Source organism: Perca fluviatilis, chromosome 2 (genome assembly GCF_010015445.1).
Source record: "Perca fluviatilis chromosome 2, GENO_Pfluv_1.0, whole genome shotgun sequence".
NCBI lineage: Eukaryota > Metazoa > Chordata > Actinopteri > Perciformes > Percidae > Perca > Perca fluviatilis.
The window spans coordinates 34,698,484-34,716,419 of NC_053113.1; the positions used below are offsets into that span (position 1 = coordinate 34,698,484).

Sequence of the window (17,936 nt, forward strand, 5' to 3'; positions counted from 1 at the left end):
TCCTTATCCGAGCCGATAATCGGTACTAGCCAGGTGCCGGCAGTATCCAAGGCATGCCAGGAAACATAGCGATCTTGAAGCAAACAAAAGTGACGACGGGTTCCAGGGGCAGGATAATCCGCTAGGTAGGCTTTCAGCTTCACTAGCTGGCTGCTGCGTTTCCCACTGCGTCTAGAGCGACTTCTCCGGACAAAGGAAGCTGGATTGCGTTTAAAGTGAGCAGGTTTGTTCAGTAGGAAGGGAGGGAGAAAAGTTTTCTGACCACCCCAATCACACTTGGGCGACTTCTCCAACGCGAGACAGTAGTCGAGCAGTGCTTACCGATTATTAACCAGCAGAGAGTCAATATATGGAATAAAGAGTGACACAAACAGTAAAATCACAAACAATTTGCCCTGCACCAGACAGCAGGCCACATTCACTGGTGCAATCTTGGTTTATCTAAGTTAATGGCCATGTATTTCCAACACCTCATCATTCAGAGCTAACTGTTCAGCAGATCAATAAAGTCCGGTTTCAGCACTTGAGATTCTTGCTTCACAAGATCATTTGACCATGTTCAGTATGATGTTTTTCACAGTTGGGTGTGCTGCCACTAGACATTTGAGGCCCAGTTGTTAGCTTTCCTGATAGCCTTTTACTTTTTGAGTTACTGTCAGTCCTTAACCTGGGCAACCTTATCCTCTGCAGCCGTGGTGCAAATCTGTTGTCCAGTTGCACGCTCAATTGTTGGGGAGGTTTTTTTGTTGCAAATTTTTTCTTTCCCAACTATTCACGGCTGTGTCGTACTAAGTACAGTGGTTGAAGAGGGGCTCTGCCTCGATGACAATGAAGGCAAGCTGGTCACATCACAAATCTCGGGTGGTGGTGGTGCAGTGGATACGACACATACCTTTGGTGTGGGATATTTGGGTTCAATTCCCACTGCGATACATCAACCAATGTGTCCCTGAGCAAGACACTTAACCCATAGTTGCTCCAGAGGCGTGTGGCCTCTGACACATGTAGCAATTGTAAGTGGCTTTGGATAAAAGCGTCCGCTAAATGACATGTAATGTAATCTCAGGGTGCTGTGCTCTGCTCGTTACTCCTCCCATTTTCCAGGGTTTACTCTTAGGCTTTGCTGTTAGGCTTTGCACCAAGAGAGTTCCAGGGATGACTACCATTTTTTTACCACTACCACCATTTATTGGTGCTACCTAGCCATGTGTTATTCTTTAAACTTATTTTTATATTGTATGATGCTATAACTAAGCTTGCCATTCTAAATCAAACTTAGATTTGAGTGAACTTGTTTATTAATCCTACAAAAATATTGAAAAAGTAATGATATAACCAAAATGTTGAGACAAAACTCAGTACCACACATTTTTGTCATGCATTTTGACTTTATTTATTCACATTATTTTATATTTTCAGTTAAATGATGAAAGCCTATTTCTAAAAGCAGACATATTAAAAGGACATTCACAAAATTACATTACAATTAGGAAAATATTTAATGTAAAAACAAACATTATAAACATATAAATATTTAAATCCACAAGGTAAAGAGTATGCATAGCATAAGCTGTACAATGTATGTTACCAAGTTAACTATTTCCAAACCTCCAGAATCTTAGGATTCATTTTTGTTCATTAAATGTTTCTTGGTGTTCTTCTCGGGCTTAAACAATATGATAAAACACTTTGGCGCAAATATACACAGTATTAGTCCAAAACTGGAGGCCAGAATGGCAAATATCTCCACAGCCACAGTAAATTTCCCAGGAGAGCTGACATATGCAGGAATAAAGGTGATCCAGACTGCACAGAATATCAGCATGCTGAAGGTGATGAGCTTGGCCTCGTTAAAATTATCAGGTAATTTCCGAGCTAGGACAGCTAACACAAAGCAAAAGACAGCCAGTAGGCCTATGTACCCGAGCACAGCCCAGAACCCAATAGCTGAGCCTAATGCACACTCCAGGATGATTCTCTCTTTGTATATGGTTAGGTTTTTCATTGGAAAAGGGGAACTAAGAACCAGCCAAATAGTACATATTAAGACTTGAATAAACGTAAAAGACACTACAGTCATTCTTTGCTGTGGAGGACCAAACCATTTCATGACATTACTACCTGGGAGTGTAGCTTTGAAGGCCATTAACACTACTATTGTTTTTCCAAGAACACAAGACATACAGAGGACGAAGGTGATTCCAAACGCTGTGTGGCGCAGCATGCAGGACCACTCAGAGGGTGCTCCAATGAAAGTTAATGAACATAAGAAACATAGAGTCAGGGAGAAGAGCAGCAGGAAGCTCAGCTCAGAGTTGTTGGCCCTGACAATCGGGGATGTCCTGTGACGATAGAACACAGCCGCTGTTATAATGGCCAGACAGGCACCACCAACTGATAATGTAGCCAGGATGATTCCTAGGACCTCGTTGTAGGAAAGAAACTCTAAAGGCTTGGGGAGACAAGTGTCTCTCTCTGCATTAGGCCAGAACTCCTTGGGGCAAGGGAAACAATCAGGGGAATCTGAAAAAAAAAAAAAGGCCTTCTAGCAGTCGTACTGTATTTTGATCTTGTACAGTACATGGGCTATGGATTAGGAGAAAAACAAATACCTGTAGCATTACTAATCTCCCCCTCAGGACACAGTATACAATCGTAACAGCAGATGGGTTTTCCTTTTTGCAGCAATTTACGAGTTCCAGGAGGACAGCTGTCAGTGCACACTGACACAGGAACCTGGCACATACAGAGAAACAAACTCATACATATTCATGTATGCCCTGAAGCTATAGGGTTAAAGGTAGGTATTTATCTATTTATTATTTATTTAGGTACTGCAAGTTAATTGGCTTTTTGAGGGCCTTAACATATTCAAAAACTCACCAAGATTGGCGGTCGCATCAAGTCTGGTGTAAATGTACGTATTTTAAGGGTTTCGGGAAGAGGTGCGAAAAAATGGCTCGCTAGCGCCACTTACAAAGTTAAAAAAAATGAGCCCCTGCAGTGCGTGTAACATAGACTCACAAAACTTGATACACATATGTAAAATGTCAAGATGTACAAAAAATGTCATTGGAGCCATACCCTAAACCCAACAGGTAGTCCGCCATTTTTATTTCAATGTTTGAAATTAGTGCGATTTTGGCCCTTTCCACGTCGTACTTTAACAAACTCCTCCTAGAGATTTCATACGATCAACTTCAAATTTGGCCTGTGCCATCTTAAGACGTTAAAGATGAAAATTTGTTAAAAGAAAAACTTTTCGTCATAGGACGTGGCCTTGGCGGGGCGGCCATTTTGTGTGTTTCGCCATCAAAACAGGAAGTGGCTGTAACTTGAGTGTACATTGTCCAACTGGCTCGAAACTTTTCAGTATTCATAAGAGCCCAACCCTGAGGACAAATAAAGGCCGATATTTACTTAAAGTCATAGCGCCCCCTAGTGGCAACAGGAAGTAAGCCTAAAAGTCAAGGTGCTATACTTTAACGAACTCCTTCTAGAGATTTCATCCGATTGACTTCAAACATGGTCTGTATCTTCCCAACACCTTAACGATGAAAAGTTATTAAAAGAAAAACTTTTCGTCAGACGGTGTGGCCGTAGCGTGGCGGCCATTTTGAGTGTTTAGCGATGAACAAAGAAGTTGTTGTAACTTGAGTGTACTTTGTCGTATCTGTCTGAAATTTTTCACCATTACAAAGGGTCCAGGCCTGAGGACAACTACAGGCCAAAATTTACTTTTGGTCATAGCACCCCCCGCTGGCAACAGGAAATGCGCCTTAAATGACAAACATCATCCGATTTACATGAAACTTATAATGTGTGGTCTACATGTGATACTGAGCCGCCCCCTATACTTTAACCACGCCCACTTACTCAGGCCACGCCCCCTTTCATAACATTTGAACCGTTTAAGGTAGAGTCTTGTGTGAGGTGTCATTGAACTCAGCAGAGAGTTCATTCTTCATTGGTGATGGTTTGGCCCGCCCTCTATGCTTAAGCCACGCCCCTTTCACAACATTTCAACTGTTTAAGGTATACCTTTGTGTGAGGTATCATTGAACTCAGCAGAGACTTCATTCTTCATTGGTGATGGTTTGACCCGCCCCCTAAGCTGTAGCCACGCCCCCTTTTATAACTAATGACCTGTTTGATGTAGACCCTTGTGTGAGGTATCATTGAACTCAGCAGAGACTTCCTTGTTCATTGGTGATGGTTGGCCTGCCCCCTATGTTTAAGCCACGCCCCCTTTCATGCATGCTGACCCATCTAAGGTAGAGTCTTGTGTGAGGTATCAATGAACTCAGCAGAGACTTCCTTTTTTATTGGTGATAATTTGACCCATGGGCCCACCACCTGTGGGAGAAACCGCTGGGGTCGGGTGCGCTGCCAAATGGGTGGCAGTGAAGGTCAGAGGCCTCGACGGACCAGACCCGGGCGGCAGACACAGGCTCTGGGGACGTGGAACGTCACCTCTCTGTGGGGGAAAGAGCCAGAACTGGTGTGGGAGGTGGAGCGCTACCGGTTAGATCTGGTGGCACTTACCTCTACGCACAGTCTCGGTTCTGGAACCATACTCCTGGATAGGGGTTGGACTCTTTTCTTCTCCGGAGTTGCCCAGGGTGTGAGGCGCCGGGCGGGTGTGGGGATACTCACAAGCCCCCGGCTGAGCGCCGCTATGTTGGAGTTTACCCCGGTGGACGAGAGGGTCGCCTCCCTACGCCTGCGGGTTGTGGGGGGGAAAACTCTGACTGTTGTTTTTGCATATGCACCAAACAAGAGTTCTGAGTATTCGGCCTTCTTGGAGACCTTGACTGGAGTCCTGCATGGGGCTCCAGTGGGGGACTCCATTGTTCTGCTGGGGGACATCAACACGCACGTGGGCGATGATGGAGACACATGGAGAGGCGTGATTGGGAGGAACGGCCTCCCTGATCTAAACCAGAGTGGTTGTTTGTTGTTGGACTTCTGTGCTAGTCATGGATTGTCTATAACAAACACCATGTTCGAACATAGGGATGCTCATAAGTGTACTTGGTACCAGAGCACCCTAGGCCAAAGGTCAATGATCGATTTTATAATCGTTTCATCTGATCTGAGGCCGTATGTTTTGGACACTCGGGTGAAGAGAGCGGCGGAGCTGTCAACTGATCACCATCTGGTGGTGTGTTGGGTCAGGGGGTTGGGGAAGACTCTGGACAGACCTGGTAAGCCCAAACGGGTAGTGCGGGTAAATTGGGAACGTCTGGAGGAGGCCCCTGTCCGACAGACTTTCAACTCACACCTCCGGCGGAGCTTTTCGTGCATCCCTGTGGAGGCTGGGGGCATTGAACCTGAGTGGACAATGTTCAAAGTTTCCATTGCTGAAGCTGCGGCGAGGAGCTGTGGTCTTAGGGTCTTAGGTGCCTCAAGGGGCGGTAACCCACGAACACCGTGGTGGACACCGGTGGTCAGGGAAGCCGTCCGACTGAAGAAGGAGTCTTTCCGGGATATGTTATCCCAGAGGACTCCGGAGGAAGTTGCAGGGTACCGAAGGGCCTGAAGGGCTGCAGCCTCTGCCGTGAAAGAGGCAAAGCAGCGGGTGTGGGAGAAGTTTGGAGAAGACATGGAGAAGGACTTTCGGTCGGCACCAAAGTGCTTCTGGAAAGCTGTTCGCCACCTCAGGAGGGGGAAGCGGGGAACCATCCAAGCTGTGTACAGTAAGGATGGGACACTGTTGACCTCAACTGAGGAGGTAATAGGGCGGTGGAAGGAGCACTTTGAGGAACTCCTGAATCCGACTAATACGCTCTCTATGTTAGAGGCAGAGCTGGAGGATGATGGGGGATCATTGTCAATTTCCCAGGCAGAAGTCACTGATGTAGTCAAACAACTCCACAGTGGCAAAGCCCCTGGGATTGATGAGATCCGTCCAGAAATGCTCAAAGCTCTGGGTATGGAGGGGCTGTCCTGGTTGACACGCCTCTTCAACATTGCGTGGAAGTCTGGGACAGTGCCAAAGGAGTGGCAGACCGGGGTGATGGTTCCCCTTTTTAAAAAGGGGGACCAGAGGGTGTGTGCCAATTACAGGGGTATCACACTTCTCAGCCTCCCTGGTAAAGTCTACTCCAAGGTGCTGGAAAGGAGGGTTCGGTCGATAGTCAAACCTCAGTTTGAAGAGGAACAATGCGGATTCCGTCCTGGTCGTGGAACAACGGACCAGCTCTTTACTCTCGCAAGGATCCTGGAGGGAGCCTGGGAGTATGCCCAACCGGTCTACATGTGTTTTGTGGATCTGGAAAAGGCTTATGACCGGGTCACCCGGGAGATACTGTGGGAGGTGCTGCGGGAGTATGGGGTGAGGGGATCTCTTCTCAGGGCCATCCAATCTCTGTACGACCAAAGTTAGAGCTGTGTCCGGGTTCTCGGCAGTAAGTCGGACTCGTTTCAGGTGAGAGTTGGCCTCCGCCAGGGCTGCGCTCTGTCACCAATCCTGTTTGTAATATTTATGGACAGGATATCAAGGCATAGTCGGGGTGGGGAGGGTTTGCAGTTCGGTGGGCTGGGGATCTCATCGCTGCTCTTTGCAGATGATGTGGTCCTGATGGCATCATCGGCCTGCGACCTTCAGCACTCACTGGATCGGTTCGCAGCCGAGTGTGAAGCGGTTGGGATGAGGATCAGCACCTTTAAATCTGAAGCCATGGTTCTCAGCAGGAAACAGATGGAGTGCCTACTCCAGGTAGGGAATGAGTCCTTACCCCAAGTGAAGGAGTTCAAGTACGTTGGGGTTTTGTTCGCGAGTGAGGGGACAATGGAGCGGGAGATTGGTCGGAGAATCAGCGCAGCGGGTGTGGTATTACATTCAATTTATCGCACCTTTGTGACGAAAAGAGAGCTTAGCCAGAAGGCAAAGCTCTCGATCTGCCGGTCAGTTCTAGTTCCTACCCTCACCTATGGTCATGAAGGCTGGATCATGACCGAAAGAACGAGATCCAGGGTACAAGCGGCCGAAATGGGTTTCCTCAGGAGGGTGGCTGGCGTCTCCCTTAGAGATAGGGTGAGAAGCTCAGTCATCCGTGAGGAGCTCGGAGTAGAGCCCCTGCTCCTTCGCGTCGAAAGGAGCCAGTTGAGGTGGTTCGGGCATCTGGTAAGGATGCCCCCTGGGCGCCTCCCTAGGGAGGTGTTCCAGGCACGTCCAGCTGGGAGGAGGCCTCGGGGAAGACCAAGGACTAGGTGGAGGGATTATATCTCCAACCTGGCCTGGGAACGCCACGGGATCCCCCAGTCAGAGCTGGTTAATGTTGCTCGGGAAAGGGAAGTTTGGGGTCCCCTGCTGGAGCTGCTCCCCCCGCGAACCGACACCGGATAAGGGGACGAAGATGGATGGATAATTTGGCCCGCCCCCTATGATTTGGCCACGCCCCCTTTCACAGCTAATGAACCGCATGACGTAGAATCTTGTGTGAGGTATTGTTGTACTTGGCGGGGAGTTCCGATTGACGATTTGCGGTGTCGAGTGCAAATGAACGGTCGCAAGGAGCGGCGTCCGCCGGTAACCCCAACGCGCGCAGAGGCGCGAGGGCCCATCCATCACTGCTCGCAGCTTTAATTTATTTATGTATTTATTAATTTATTTAATATTGAATAAACTGCCATTCTAAAGTAGATTACATTGTCAGTAGCCTACTGTTTACAAGCAGGCTCGGTAGTGATTGGAGGAACAATTACAGTGAACAAAAATTCTTTCAATGTACACATATCAGACCCTACAAGATCGCCATATTTATGTAAAAGTATTGCTTTTGTGTTTCTTACTTGTGTGCCACCGTCCACCCAGGTGATGTTTCTATTTATTTGGAACTTCTGGCCCACCGGCAGTGATTCATCGTATTGCCCTACTGTCACAAACTTAATGCTGCCACTCTCACTTTTTTGCCAGTTAACCAGTTCATATCTGGCCACAGGATCACCATTGGCATCAAACGACACTTCATAACCATTTCGGGAAAAATTTACTTTCTTCAGCTGAGTAAGAACCTGCAAAGATTAAATAAAGGTAAACAGTGAGGGAGAGCAAGGAAATAACATAAAAAACTATTTTATGTCAGAAAAGGTACATTATGGTAAAAAAGGGGATTGGTGTTTCCACTTATTTTAAACTGACCTCTTTGGACTCTATCCTGGTGAATTTGTCACACTGAGTTGTAGAATTTGTTTCCTGACACACTGCTTTATGAATGGCATGAGCTATTGCATAAACAGCCTTATATACCATGTTAGTGATCCGGAGCTGAGATGTGTCAGTGTACGGGCTCTGGATCGTCTTTATGTCTTCAGTTCCGTCACATAATCTCTTGCCTATGGTTGCACCTAAAACACATGACAAAGGTGTTGACATTAATATGTGATATTACTTTATTCTTCTTCCCTATGTGTTTAGTATTAGTCTACTCCGGCAGGAGGGTTATGTTTTTGGTTTGGTTTGTTTGTCTGTTTGTCCACAGGAGTACGGAAAACAACAGGCCTGTTTTTAATGAAACTTGGTAGAAGGTTGTATCATGGGCCAGGGGAAAACCACATTAAATTGTTGATCAGATCCAAATCACAGGGCAGATACGCTAATTAGTTTTCACTTTCGTTAATATTGCGAGAAATGGTGGTCAGTATTCTCCAAGCACCCTTCTGATTGTCTTTGATTTATTTTTGTTTTTTTAACCTGCAAAATGTGCCTTGCAGAAATCCATATATCTACATTGTTCTAATTTATTAGTAAAACATTATTTTACAATACACACAATACAATACAAAGCACTGTTTTGCAGATATGCCTTTTTATTTTTGCTGTTTCAGTTTGTATCTGGACACATTTTAGTTTTTATTTTTTTAAATCTTTATTTATACTAGCTCACATCAACACAAATCAGTCATCAGACAATTAAAAAAGGCAACAAATTAATTAAATACTGACATGATCGGCCTAACATTTTTAAATAAATTAAATCATCTGATATCACTGACAGTATGATAGCCTTAAAGAACTAGAAACACAGGAAGCTCCACTCAAACAATAAAAAAAAACACAAAAAAAACACGACCACAAGGACACAATTGTGGGTGCCTCTCTTATGTTATACATAAATACAAATATCTCACTTTTTCCCGGCCTGCAGTTGAATGCATCCTCCCAGAACTCCGTAAGCACCGGAGAGGCAGCCACTTTAGAAGGAGAGAGATCCAGCAAGAAGTCTCTCAGACCTGGGATGACAGATTTCTGAATGCCAAATCCGATGGTTCCAGCACAGAAGCTGAACTTCAGCAGGTCTGGGTCGGTTACCCATTCACTGCCTATCCACTGGCGATGTGGAAAAGGCTCAAGTGACAGCTCTTCCAGCAGGATCATCAGGTCTTTACGGGATGTAAATGCCACAACAACCATAGCTGTCGACCTGAAGAGACATTTAAAATAAATACAGTATATGTTTTAAAATACATATCAAGAAAGTAAAAACGAAACAAAGATGAGATTGCCTATATGACACTTTAGCAGGCTATTTGGTCTGAATGACCATTTTTATAACAATATCAGTAATGCATAAACATGATGAAAAAAAGAAACATTTCCAAAATGCCACTGAACATGAAAAAAATCATGTATCTTACATTTACAGAACATTTTTGTTGTGCTTTTGTGTGCAGGTCAGTGTCAACACAGGGAACATCAAACCTGCGGATAACGTCAGCTACTTTCTGGATCCTGCTACGTGGGTGGGTCCGATAGAAAGATTCAGAGTATTCCACACAGATCCCCTCTTTGCGTGCTGCGTCCAGAAAAGACGCCATACCACTATTGCCATAATCCGAATCTGACCGGACTGCACCTATCCAAGTCCAGCCAAAGTGCTTTACCAACTTGGCCAGCTGGTCAGCCCGGAACTGATCACTAGGGACTGTTCTGAAGAAATTCGGGTACTGCTGCTTATCAGACAGACATGCACATGTGGCCAAGTAGCTCACCTGAAGGAATATAACGGTAAATTTTAACAGGACACACAAAAATATAAGCACTGCATGGTCTCTATTTGCAATTTTTTTCCCAGAAGTTCCGAATATTTACTTGAGGAATGTTAAAGGGCCCGATGATGCGCGAGATGCTGATGGATGACGTGGACTCAGACTCACCAACGACAGCCATCACCATACCAGATTGTGAGCAATTGTCGCCGGTGTAAAACACCGGGTCCAGGCCATTTGAAAGCTGGAATGCCACATGCACCGCCACGGGCACCGAGGCGCACGCATCATAGGTGTGATAACCGAGTTTGATTCCCGGCAGCAGGTCCGTGCTGTTGTTTATCTCCTCGATGGCGAAGATCATTGCGCGTGAGAAGCGCAGTTCACGGGTGTTAATGCTGCACACAGACACTCAAGTCTCTTAATCATGGACATTCACAAATTAAAGAGAAATAGTTGTAATAATGAAGGGAAATTGCAATTCATAGTTAGTGACAATGCCTGATAGCTGCCCATATGTGAACAAAATATTGTACAGGCATCAAAGAGTGCCTTAACACCAAAATTCAAAAGAGTAAATATGAGTCCAAAATGTACAAGAATCCTATTGCACCGTTAAAAAATAGTTATAGTCAATAGTCTTAATTTGTTTGTATCTTCTTACATATATATACTTCAGTTGTAATACAAAAACATTTTCAGTTAGTATTCAAAAATGCATTTTTTCATATCAAACTCGAATTTGTAAATGTGTGAATATAATACCTGCAATATTTATGACTAAATACTGAATTTGCACTTTATGTGAAATATATATATTTTTTTGTCAGTCCAACACAAAACCTGCAACACAATTGTAAGCACATGATACAAATCACAATAATTATATCGCCACACAGTCTAACATCCTCTTATCCTCCACTTCACCCTCTTACTAACCTTCCTGTACATCTTAGTGGCTCAGGCATGGTGGTGTAGTCATGCTTCACTGTGGGCACGTAGTAGTGTATGGACAAAACACCCCCAATAACTTAGTCACCATCCATTGAGAACACAGGGAGACGAGTGGTACCCTGGAGCTTACATTTCACAGATGAAGTCGGAGTGCTGACCCCAGCACCAGTCCTATCCTCTGTAAGCCCAGCCCTTTGTTTAACACCATCCTCAGAACCAGTCAAGGCAAGAGCTGAGTTCAGATCACACAAACCCAGAGACAGGATCAGACCAATACAGAGAGCAGAGATCTCCATCCCTCAACTATCTGGATGTGGGCCTACTGCATGTGTTTTATAGATGTTCAGACAAAGCTTCCCTCCTTCTACTGTACGTCAGTTTACTGTACATCAGAGAGAGGATGGCCTTATCCAGTCCAGTCCTACCGTTTCATGTATTTGGCTTTGATTTATCTTATATTAGAATTAAGCCTAACAAATGTGCTCCTTCAATCCCATTTAAAAAAATGCAGATACAGAAATAATTTTTAAAAGAAAATTATTTTATAATAAATGAAAGTTTATCTTTTGAATTTAGACTTAATTTATTCACTTAATTTTTTATATTTTCAGCGCATGATGAAAGAATATTTATAAAATACAACATCAACATTAAAAGGACATTCACAATATGACAATTAAGAAAATATTCCATGCAAAAATAACCTATTTTAGACAACAAGGTGAAGACTTTCTTGGATGTGCACAGCTTACATACTGCATGTTGCCATCTTTACTATTTCCAAACTAAGGCATGGATACCCGAACCGAGGCCGATGGGTTCCGACGGTACCAGCCAGGATCGGACAGATATTTAGAAATGATGGTCGGGGTCGGGTCGGGGTCGGGTCGGGCTCGGTCAAATCAGCGCGATAAGGCATTTGTTGTAAAATGGTGCTGCGGCTCCTAAGAGAGCTCAGTGTGTGTGTGTGTGTGTGTGTGTGAGTGTGGTAAGTGGGCAGAAGAGAGATAGAGAAAGAGGAAGTAGACGTGTTGTAGATGCAACCGGAGCAGAGTTAGAGGTTATTCATGTTATAACGTGGGCCCTGGAGGTAACCAGTCTCCGCTGGTTTTCTGATCACGGTCGGAAACGAAGCGATCAGGAAAGGTTAACCCATTGAACATGTTAACAGCTTATTAACGTGCGCTTGTTGCCCCGTTTGCGCTGATGCGCTCATCTGTTGACATTTCGAATGCCTTCCTACAGTTGCTTAACAAAAGCAAGCTTTCCACACAAAGAAACGTAGCCTACATGTGTCATTAGTATGAGAGGAAAAAAGATGAGATTTTAACTGTGTCGGGCTCGTGTCGGGCTCGGACACAAATTTCTTAATACCTGTCGGGCTCGGGCCGGGTTCGGTCACGGCTCCGTCGGACGCGGGCCGGCCTTGGACAGAAAAATTCGGCCCAATCCGGACGCTATTCCAAACCTCAGATATCTTAGTATTGATTTTTGTTCATTAAATGTTTCTTGGTGTTCTTCTCTGGCTTAACCAATATGATAAAACACTTTGGAGCAAATATACACAGTATTAGTCCGAAACTGGAGGCCAGAATGGCAAATATCTCCACAGCCACAGTAAATTTCCCAGGAGAGCTGAGATATGCAGGAATAAAGGTGATCCAGACTGCACAGAATATCAGCATGCTGAAGGTGATGAGCTTGGCCTCATTAAAATTATCAGGTAATTTCCGAGCTAGGACAGCTAACACAAAGCAAAAGACAGCCAGTAAGACTATGTACCCGAGCACAGCCCAGAACCCAATAGCTGAGCCTAATGCACACTCCAGGATGATTCTCTCTTTGTAGTTAGGTTTTTCATTGGAAAAGGGGGACCAAGAACCAGCCAAATAGTACATATTAAGACTTGAATAAACGTAAAAGACACTACAGTCATTCTTTGCTGTGGAGGACCAAACCATTTCATGACATTACTACCTGGGAGTGTAGCTTTGAAGGCCATTAACACTACTATTGTTTTTCCAGATCCGAATCACAGGGCAGATACGGTTATTAGTTTTCACTTTCGTTAATATTGCGAGAAATGGTGGTCTGCAATCTCCAAGCACCCTTCTAATTGTCTTTGATTTATTTTTGTTTTTTTAACCTGCAAAATGTGCCTTGCAGAAATCCATATATCTACATTGTTCTAATTTATTAGTAAAACATTATTTTACAATACACACAATACAATACAAAGCACTGTTTTGCAGATATGCCTTTTTTATATTTTTGCTGTTTCACTTTGTATCTGGACACATTTTAGTTTTTTTTTCAAATCTTTATTTATACTAGCTCACGGCAACACAAATTAGTCATCAGACAATTAAAAAAGGCAACAAATTAATTAAATACTGACATAATCGTATTTATAATATACGTTTTTAAAATGAATTAAATCATCTGATATCACTGACAGTATGAAAGCCTTAATAGAACTAGAAACACAGGAAGCTCCACTCAAACAATAAAAAAAACACAACCACAAGGACACAATTGTGGGTGCCTCTCTTATGTTAAACATAAATAAAAATATCTCACTTTTTCCCAGCCTGCAGTTGAATGCATCCTCCCAGAACTCAGTAAGCACTGGAGAGGCAGCCACTTTAGATGGAGAGAGGTCCAGCAAGAAGTCTCTCAGACAGATTTCTGAATGCCAAATCCGATGGTTCTAGCACAGAAGCTGAACTTCAGCAGGTCTGGGGCGGTTACCCAATCACTGACTATCCACTGGCGAGGTGGAAAAGGCTCAAGTGACAGCTCTTCCAGCAGGATCCTCAAGTCTACAGGGGATGTAAATGCCACAACAACCATAGCTGTCGACTTGAAGAGACATTTAAAATAAATACAGTATACGTTTTAAAATACATATCAAGAAAGTAAACACAAACAAAGATGAGATAGCCTATATGACACTTTAGCAGGCGATTTGGTCTGAATGACCATTTTTATAACAATATCAGTAATGCATAAACGTGATGAAAAAAAGAAACATTTCCAATTTGCCATTGAACATGAAAAAAATCATGTATCTTACATTTACAGAACATTTTTGTTGTGCTTTTGTGTGCAGGTCAGTGTCAACACAGGGAACATCAAACCTGCGGATAACGTCAGCTACTCTCTGGATCCTGCTACGTGGGTGGGTCCGATAGAAAGATTCTGAGTATTCTACACAGATCCCCTCTTTGCGTGCTGCGTCCAGAAAAGACGCCATACCACTATTGCCATAATCCGAATCTGACCGGACAGCACCTATCCAAGTCCAGCCAAAGTGCTTTACCAACTTGGCCAGCGCGTCAGCCCGGAACTGATCACTAGGAACTGTTCTGAAGAAATTTGGGTACTGCTGCTTATCAGACAGACATGCACAAGCGGCAAAGTAGCTCACCTGAAGGAATATAACGGGGTCAATTTTAACGGGACACACAATAAAATAAGCACTGCATGGTCTCTATTTGCAATTTTTTCCCCAGAAGTTCCGAATATTTACTTGAGGAATGTTAAAGGGCCCGATGATGCGCGAGATGCTGATGGATGACGTTGACTCAGACTCACCAATGACAGCCATCACCATACCAGATTGTGAGCAGTTGTCGCTGGTGTAAAACACCGGGTCCAGGCCATTTGAAAGCTGGAATGCCACATGCACCGCCACGGGCACCGAGCCGCACGCATCATAGATGTGATAACCGAGTTTGATTCCCGGCAGCAGCTCCGTGCTGTTGTTTATCTCCTCGATGGCGAAGATCATTGCGCGTGAGAAGCGCAGTTGACGGGGGCCAATGCTGCACACAGACAATCAAGTCTCTTAATCAAGGACAATCACAACTTAAAGAGAAATAGTTGTTAGTTGTATAGTTATTGGCAATGCCTGCTAGCTGCCCATATGTGAACAAAATACTGTACAGGCATCAAAGAGTGCCTGAACACCAAAATTCAAACTATTAAATATGAGTAAAAAATGTACAAGAATCCTATTGCACGGTTAAACCATAGTTATAGTCAATAGTGTTCATTTGTTTTTTATCTTCTTAAATATATATAAGTCAGTTATACAAATAAATGTTCAGTTAATATTAAAAAATGCTTTTTTTCATATCAAACTCCAATTTGTAAATGTGTGAATATAATACCTGTAATACATATGACTAAATACTGAATTGGCACTTCATGTGAAATGTAGTTTTTGTTGTTCAGTCCAACACAAAACCTGCAACACAATTGTAAGTACATGATGCAAATCGCCACACAGTCTAACATCCTCTTATCCCCCACTTCAACCTCTTACTAACCTTCCTGTACAATGTAGTGGCTCAGGCATGGTGGTGTAGTTATGCATCACTGTGTGCATGTTGTAGTGTATAGAGAAAACACCCCCAATAACTTAGTCGCCATCCATTGAGAACACAGGGAGACAAGTGGTACCCTGGAGCTTATATTTTACAGATGAAGTCTGAGTGCTGACCCCAGCACCAGTCCTATCCTCTGTAAGCCCAGTCCTTTGTTTAACATCATCCTCAGAACCATTCAAGGCAAGAGCTGAGTTCAGCTCACACAAACCCAGAGACAGGATCAGGCCAATACAGAGAGCGGAAATCTCCATCCCTCAACTGTGAGCATGTGGGCATGTGTCTTTTATAGATTTTAAGACAAAACCTTGCCTCCTTCTACTGTATGTCAGTTTACTTTAAATCAGAGAGAGGATGGCCTTAACAAATGCACACCTTCAATCCCATTTAAAAAATACGCAGATACAGAAATAATGTGTAAAAGAAAATAATTTTATAATAAATGAAAGATTATGTTGTGAATGTAGACTTAATTTATTCACTTAATTTTTTATATTTTCAGCCCATGATGAAAGAAACTTAAAAAAAATAAAATGTCAACATTAAAAGGACATTCACCAAATGAAAATGCAAAAATAACCTATTTTAGACAACAAGGTGAAGACTTTGTTGGATGTGCACAGCTTACATACTGTATGTTGCCATCTTAACTATTTCCAAACCTCAGATGTCTTAGGATTGATTAAATGTTTCTTGGTGTTCTTCTCTGGCTTAACCAGCAGAGAGTCAATATATGGAATAAAGAGTGACACAAACAGTAAAATCAGAATTTGAGGCCCAGTTGTTAGCTTTCTTGATAGCCTTTTACTTTTTGAGTTACTGTCAGTCCTTAACCTGGGCAACCTTATCCTCTGCAGCAGTGGCGCAAATCTGTTGTCCAGTTGCACGCTCAATTGTTGGGGAGGTTTTTTTGTTGCAAATTTTTTCTTTCCCAACTATTCACGGCTGTGTCGTACTAAGTACAGTGGTTGAAGAGGGGCTCTGCCTCGATGACAATGAAGGCAAGCTGGTCACGTCACAAATCTCGGGTGGTGGTGGCGCAGTGGATATGACACATATGTTTGGTGTGGGATATCTGGGTTCAATTCCCACTGTGATACATCAACCAATGTGTCCCTGAGCAAGACACTTAACCCATAGTTGCTCCAGAGGCGTGTGGCCTCTGACCTATGTAGCAATTGTAAGTCGCTTTGGATAAAAGCGTCCGCTAAATGACATGTAATGTAATCTCAGGGTGCTGTGCTCTGCTCGTTACACCTCCCATTTCCCATGGTTTACTCTTTGGCTTTGCTGTTAGGCTTTGCACCAAGAAAGTTCCAGGGATGACTACCATTGTTTTACCACTACCACCATTTATGGTGGTGCTACTAGCATGTGTTTTTTTTAAAATTAATTTTTTTAATTAAAAATTGATTTTAAAAAAAAAAATACCTAGCCATTTGTTTTTCTTTAAAATTAATTTTTTTTTTTTTATGATATAAAAAATTTTCTCTTTTAAAAAAAAAATATTTTTAGTGAAATTTTTTTTAAAAAATAAAAAAAATAAAAAAAAAAAACTCAGTACCACACATTTTTGTCATGCATTTTGAATTTATTTATTTACATTATTTTATATTTTCAGTTAAATGATGAAAGCCTATTTCTAAAAGGAGACATATTAAAAGGACATTCACAAAATGTCATTACAATTAGGAAAATATTTAGTGTAAAAACAGACATTATAAACATTTATTTAAATATTTCATATATTCAAATGACATCCCTCCCATTTGGAAATAAGCCTTTGTGGTTCCCATGCTAAAATGTGATGACCCTTCGATCTTAAATAACTACAGACCAATCTCCAAACTCTGTGTCTTGGTCACGGTTCTAGAATCACTTGTTAGTGATCAGCTAAAGAATTTTTTTAATAGTCATAATATTTTATCTGACTTCCAATCTGGTTTTAGAAAAGGGCATAGTACAACATCAGCAGCTCTTAAGGTTTTAAATGATTTTATTGAAGCTACGGACAACAAGCAGCATTGTGCAGCCCTTTTTATTGACCTTTCGAAGGCATTTGATACAATGGACCACACAGTACTTAAAAAGAGACTGTATAGGGCTGGGCTTTGTGAACAAACTGTTGGCTGGTTTGTTAACTACCTTACAGATAGAACTCAGTGTGTGCAGGCGGTGGGTAGCACTTCTCGCTACCTAAAAATAACAAAAGGTGTGCCTCAGGGGTCAGTCCTGGGGCCACTGTTTTTCATCCTCTACATCAATAATATTGATCATAATGTGTCTAACGTAAAATTTCATTTTTATGCTGATGACACTGTAATGTATTGCTCAGCACCCACTGCAGACCAGGCCCTCTCTCAGCTACAACTTGCTTTCAACATGCTTCAACATAATCTCTATGATTTAAAACTTGTTTTAAATGCAGATAAAACTAAAGTCATGCTTTTTTCAAATTCAAAATTTAAATCAAATCTGCCCTCAATCCTCACTTCTCATGGTACAAAGATTGAATGTGTATCTAAGTACAGATATCATGGTATTTTAATTGATGAATCTATTTCTTTTACCCTTCATATTGAGCAGCTAGCTAAAAGA

At 42.8% G+C, this 17,936-nt stretch overlaps 1 protein-coding gene across 1 annotated transcript; it reads right to left on the reverse strand.

Moving 5' to 3' along the window:
• Positions 1–1,618: 1,618 nt before the first annotated feature.
• LOC120572251 (extracellular calcium-sensing receptor-like) lies at positions 1,619–10,976 on the reverse strand. The gene is made up of 8 exons (XM_039821480.1): positions 10,933–10,976; positions 10,097–10,391; positions 9,707–9,996; positions 9,136–9,428; positions 8,147–8,352; positions 7,798–8,019; positions 2,613–2,736; positions 1,619–2,523 (listed from the first exon to the last, which is right to left on the reverse strand). Exons 1-8 carry the CDS (start codon positions 10,959–10,961, stop codon positions 1,619–1,621), a joined length of 2,364 nt encoding a protein of 787 aa, XP_039677414.1. The 5' UTR covers positions 10,962–10,976.
• Between the last annotated feature and the right edge of the window lie 6,960 nt (positions 10,977–17,936).